The sequence below is a fragment of the Perissodus microlepis genome, chromosome 4, assembly GCF_051167445.1.
Source record: "Perissodus microlepis isolate ML-2025 ecotype Zambia chromosome 4, ASM5116744v1, whole genome shotgun sequence".
Classification (NCBI taxonomy): Eukaryota; Metazoa; Chordata; class Actinopteri; order Cichliformes; family Cichlidae; genus Perissodus; species Perissodus microlepis.
In genome coordinates, this window is record NC_140464.1 from 22,800,949 (window position 1) to 22,807,207 (window position 6,259).

A 6,259-nucleotide genomic window follows, 5' to 3' on the forward strand; every position below is an offset into this window, starting at 1 on the left:
TCTCAATAACTCAACATTTCCTCCTTTTCCAGCTTCCTCCAGCTGACAGGTGGACAATGCTGCAGAAAAAGAGCTGATGTTCACTGGTTTTCACTGCGTGCAATCACCAGTTGATTTCACATCATGAAGATGAAAATAAGAAAACGCAAGAGAGGAAAAGAGGGTATGTGAATGATTTTAAGAAGTGGCTTAAATAATAAGAGAGTGATCATATAGAGGCTGTTGTAGCAGATTAAGATTGTTAAACAGCGCCATCATGTGTTAGTCTGTGGTTATTGCTGTATGGGACGAAGCTCTTACTGCAATTTACGCTGTTTTATTAAAGTACCTGATTTTTTTCTATTTTCTGTATTTAACACGAGAACAAAACCTAAAACTAGCATTCACAAAATTTTCAAAAAAATAAAAGGATAGACACGCATCTCTGTACCCAAGTTATTTATCTGAAATTCTTCTAAAAATATATAAATAGAAAATGCTGCCCGTATGGTAGTTGACTGTGTAATAGTAAAATAATTTAATAATGATAGTAATGACATAAACATGATGAATCGCATCAACAGATGCTGTCATAGATCATGAAACAGATCTGCCGTACTGAGTCTTCAAAATGGAAAACATGCAAATAAAGTTCTATATATAATAACCGAACATAATGCATTCTGAACCATGTGTACTAGCACACAGATCCAGTACAGTGTTTTTAGCTAATTGTATTTATAACATAACCATTCATTTCTATTGATGCGTGGCTGCGGTCATTCGTAAACATTTGCTTCTGTACGGTGAGGCTGTGGCAGTCGATGTGTCTGAACTCGGCTGCAAAAAGGCCAAAGAGGCAGAAGAACGACATCACCAGAATCCATTCACACGCAGCAGCTCCAGAAGAAAAGCCTGTGATGTGGAGAATGGACACTGAAGGAGAGAAGAGCAGTTAAGGAGCACGATGCTGAACAACCGCACATCAGAGTAAATTCAATAGTAAGCCTAACACTAGTGTTGCTGCTTCATTGATGCTTTCAGACACTATAGTGTTTATTCTCAGCCCAAACACTGTCTGTGTATGATTCTGTATAGTCACAGCAGTGAGAGGGTTCATTTAAAATGCATGTGAGAAATAGCTCTTCACACACAGTACGGTTCAATATGAGCTCAATTAGAATTCAGTCATTTAAAAAAGTTCAAAGAAATGGGAAACCACAGTCACAGCAAATTCTGCATGTATCAGTATTTTTTCATGAATCTACAGCAGTCCTCAACACTTATTGCAATGCACTAGAAATATAGTGTTAAAACAAACGTATCAACACTCACTGGCCACTCTATTAGGTACACCTTGCAAGTACTGGGTTGGACCCATTTTATCCGCTTAAATCGTATTCATAGTACAGATTTCCATATTGACGTGACAGCATCACACAGTGGCTGCAGATTTGTCATTTGCACATCCATCATGTAAATGTCCCTTTCCTCAACATGCAGTGGTGCTTTATTTTATTGAGATCTGGTGATTGTTCATACGTTTTGAGAGAATTGGTTGAACAAACCAATTTTTGATGATTTGAGCTTCATGACATGGCACTGGTAGGATAATGTGAAAATTAGTACGCTGTGGTGAAAAAGGGTAGACTGTAGGATTCAAATGATGGTCATTTGATACTAATGGGCCCAAAGTGTAGCAACAGAAACCATTACATCACCAGCAGCCTGAACCTTTGATACAAGGAAGAATTGGGCCACGCTTTGACGTTATTTGTGCCAATTTCTGACCCTACCATTTGAATAGAAACAGAAATTGAGACCAGACAACGTTTTTTTCAGTCTTCTGTTGTCTATCGTTGGTGAGCCACGTGAATCATACCCTCAGTTTCCTGTTCTTAGCAGATCAGCGGTTCCGAAATACTCAGACAAGCATGTTTGGCGACAACAACAATTCAATGTTCAAAGACATTTAAATCGCCATTTTTCCCCTTTCTGATGCTCAGTTTGAACTTTACAGGTTGTCTTTACCGTGTCTTCTAAATACATTAAGTGGCAACCATGTGGTTGGACAACTGGATAGTTGCATTAACAATAAGTTTAAAAAAAACTAAAGAAAAATCTTAATTTAGTAGATATATTTTGAAGTTAGGTGATATAGAAATAGGTAGCACATTCTGGACACATTCTTTAAAATTAAAATCACTGAAAATGTTCTTAAAATTTAAAAAAAAATTTAAAAAAAGAAAGAAAAAGAAAATAATAAATACAAATTTAAAAATTCTCCACAACTGAATATTCTTACTATGGGCAAAAGCATTATCTTGGATTTGATATTTGCATGAAGCAGTTTGAAAACAGGAAGGATACTAACAATGACCGTGACGGTACAGATGATGCAGATGGTCGCCCTGACAGGCCCCACCCACCATCGGTCCTGCAATGGTTGAGCCCGATAAGTTAGATACAGCTGTACCCAGAAGTAGGCCAGGCCAAGGAAAAAAGCCAGGACTGCTCCCACAGTGTGAATAATCATTAAAACTGATTGCTACACAGGACAAGCAGAGGGGAGTGGAGAGTTTGATTAGCATACAGCCATCTTCATGTTATTTTTCACGGATAAAGTTTTAATCTTTAACAGAGTAAAACAAGTTCACAAGATAAAAGTGCTACCTGGAAGTTCCCGGTGACGGAGATCGATATGGAGGAGGTGAATCCTAAAACAATGCTGGCAATGTTGGCTTTTCCGTGATCACCATAGTCTCTGACCTGCTGGAAACGGATCGCCACGACCCACAGGGCTGAGAAACACGGAGAGAAGGTGGTTGCGAAACAAGCGAAAAATGACAAAAGCTGCAGAGAATCAAAGTGAAACTACAGCTCTGACAAATGGCAGCTGCTGTTGAATTTAAATGAACTAATTAGGGAAATCAGATAGCAAGCACTCTTCCTCTATATTGGGATATTTATTTGAATAATTTTTACCTAAAAAGCAGCAGATGTTGCAGACCTGGGAGAAGAGACAGCTCTGTGGGTTGTAAGTGCCACACTGGCTAGCAGCAGAAAGACAAATTAGTGAATCACGAGGTTCCTTTAAGGCTGTGAACATGATGACAGCAGCCTGCCAGTTCACTGTTATTTCAGTTTAAGTCCTTTATTCTTTACTCGGCTCTCGGAACAGAAAGGATTTACACCGACCTGATGTACGGGATTCCCTCTGTTAGGTTGACTGATCCATTTGTTACAGCTATTGCAAATCTGATAGAAAGAAATAAGGCTGTTGGTGACTGCTGAATTTTTGTACCTTTGCAAGGGTATGATTAAACATTTTTTATATACATATATAACTGTTTGAGAAGCCAAGCATACTTATTATTGCAGATTCCCAAACTTGAGTAAAACTGCACATCAGCTTGTGACCATGGCAAGCTCTTGCACAGTCTTCATTTTAATGTCATCCACAAATCTGATAAGTTTAGTCATTTTCCCTTATAGTTGTCATGCTATCATGTTAAACTCAGTGCACACACAGACAGATGTGTAAACACCTGAAAACCATGCAGACTGCTTCTACAAACATTTGTGAGAGAATTTAATATAACATAAGGACATGAGGACATGTTCTCTAGAGACACGAATCACACTTCTCCGTCTGGCAATCTGATGGACAAGTCTGGGTTTGGCAGATGCCAGCAGAACGACTGTGACTGCAATGTGCCAGGTGCAAAGTTTGGTGGAGGGGGGATTATGGCATAGTTATTCAGGAGTTGGTCTCAGGCCCTTAGTTCCATTGAAGTAAACTCATAATGCATGAGCAAACCAGGACATTTTGGACAATTTCATGGTCCCAACTTTGTGTAAACAGTTTGGGGATGGTCCCTTCCTGTTCCAACATGACTGCACAACAGTGGACGAAGCACAGTCCATAAAGACATGGGTGAGCGAGTTTGCTGTGGAAGAACATGACTGGCCTGACAGGAGTCCTGACCTCAACCCAACAGAACACCTTTGGGATGAATTAGATCAGAGACTGCAAGCCAGGGCTTCTCATCCAACATCAGTGTCTGACCTCACAAATGTGCTTCTAGAAAAATGGTCAAAAATTCACATAAACATGGAGAGACTTCCCGGAGGAGTTGAAGCTGTTATAGCTGCAAAGGGTGGGCCAACATCATATTAAAACCTATGGATTAAAAATGGGATATCAGTCAAGTTCATATGAATGTGAAGCTAAGCGTGTAAATACTTTTAGCAATATAATTTATATTAGCTAAACTGTTGCAGTAAGTATGTGTTTATACATTAGCTAAAGCTAATGTATAAACCATGAAGACCCTAGGCAGTTCTGAGAGTAAAAGTTGGTCCAACATGGTGGTAACCAACTAAATAACTAACTGAGGGGTACCTAACGCATGCATATACTACAAGAAAAAACATGTAATATTTCTTATTTTTAGTTTTAATGTGGTCTTGATTAGATTGGAACACATCTTATAAAATATATTTTAATCAACAGTTGTATAGCTGACATCAAAATGAAAGTTCACAGAGAGATGTAGTGCAAATCCTGCAGGCGTGGAAGCAAGATGTTTAATATAAAGTACCTTTAGGCACCTATCCTAAGACAAATATGTACTTTAAACTGAAGACAAGCCTTATAGATAACCTATACTGCATGTTTTATGTCTTTATCAGTTTGCTTGCCCACAGCTTTTCACAGATGCATGACTGAGGTTAACCTCAAGGCACCAATAGTGGCATTTATGGACACCAACACAACACATGGGTTGTGAATACATCCACATTTGCTGTACTGATTTACACAGACAAGAGGTCTGAATAAAGACCACTGCCCATGTGTTTGGGTTTGAGAAATAAGGTAAAACATTTTATGAGAAGTGAGTTAAGAAAGGAGATGAAACACTCACACAGTCCAAATGCCTGCAGTGCCAAAGAAAGCCAGGCAGACGGGGAGCAATGCCCACAGCTGCATGCTGCTATAGAGCATGTGGAGATAGATACAACAAAATCAAAGCACCCTTCTCTACAAAACAAAGTTTGAACTGTAAAAAAGAAACCTATTAAAGCACATATCGACTACAGCAGAAGACGTGGCTAAAAGTAACAGTTTTACAACACAAAAACATTAAGTTAGAGTAACAATGAGTGCAAGAGGAGGCATTTGTACTCACTCTGTGATGAGGGATGACTGATTGCAGGTTGAATGGTAGCTCTCTGTTAGCTTTTAAATAGTAACTCAGTAACTTCACCATTCCCCTAATGACCCTAGGACATGACATATTGGACGCTATTCCATGACATTGCACAATCAAAATCATGACTCAACTTTCTCCAACCACATTCAGCAAATACGATCACACTGGTTATGGAGAATATGTGATGTGTGATATGTGTGGTCCCTGGGGAGGGATGAACAAGTCAAAAATACTATTTATGTAATACCTAAAAAAATATGAACAATTAAAATTATTCTGATCATTTGTAAATTATATAGCGGGGCAATACGTCATGAGCTACGGTAACTTGACTGCGTCAATTTTAAGGGCTGGGCTGAACTTCATCCCATTGGTAACTTAGATTTACAACCTCTTGTAAAAATTTCCTCTCAGTTCTAGCAGCGGGTTTCCTCACCCCTACAGTTTACATTTTCCTTTCCTGAAAACAAACCCTTAAAATCTGTCACAGCAACCACATTCAGGTCCTGAATAAATGATGTGGAATTAATTAGAAGTACTGAGATAAAAATATTCAACTGATCACCAGTGTTGTAAAATGCCATCATGGACACAGAGCCTTTGCTTTCTGTTTTTAAAGAGGGCAGGAACTTACTAAATTGATTTAACCCTTGCAGTGTTATCAGTCATAATGTTTTATTTATATTTTTTCCGCATTTTTAATGTCAACAATATGAAATGAGATACTGTGATTAGGAGAAATTAAAGGAACGCCATGGAGGAACCACAATGAAGACTTCCTAAGATTGATCTATGGGAGGACGGAGCAGAGAAATCCCATCAGACAGCAAGGACATTGACGCAGACAGCAATGACAGCGAGGACGAGTGGAGTGGAGAGGTTGGAGCAAAATAATATTTTCTTTTTTATAAAAACTGAAGACACACGTGGCAGTGAAGATGATGATGTTGTATGAAGATGACAGTTCTTCTGAAACCCCTCAATGTAAAACATGCCTTTAAAGTATTGCTTGAATGGCTACATTGATCCATGATTGAGCAATTTTTAGCCATCAAAATGTGTTC

At 38.7% G+C, this 6,259-nt stretch overlaps 1 protein-coding gene across 1 annotated transcript; it reads right to left on the reverse strand.

Moving 5' to 3' along the window:
- Positions 1-505: 505 nt before the first annotated feature.
- On the reverse strand, positions 506-4,987 carry tmem150b (transmembrane protein 150B). Its single transcript, XM_084924796.1, has 6 exons — positions 4,908-4,987; positions 3,178-3,237; positions 2,965-3,032; positions 2,653-2,780; positions 2,350-2,527; positions 506-915 (listed from the first exon to the last, which is right to left on the reverse strand). The coding sequence occupies exons 1-6, from the start codon at positions 4,985-4,987 to the stop codon at positions 704-706; spliced, it is 726 nt and encodes a 241-aa protein (XP_084780922.1). The 3' UTR covers positions 506-703.
- Between the last annotated feature and the right edge of the window lie 1,272 nt (positions 4,988-6,259).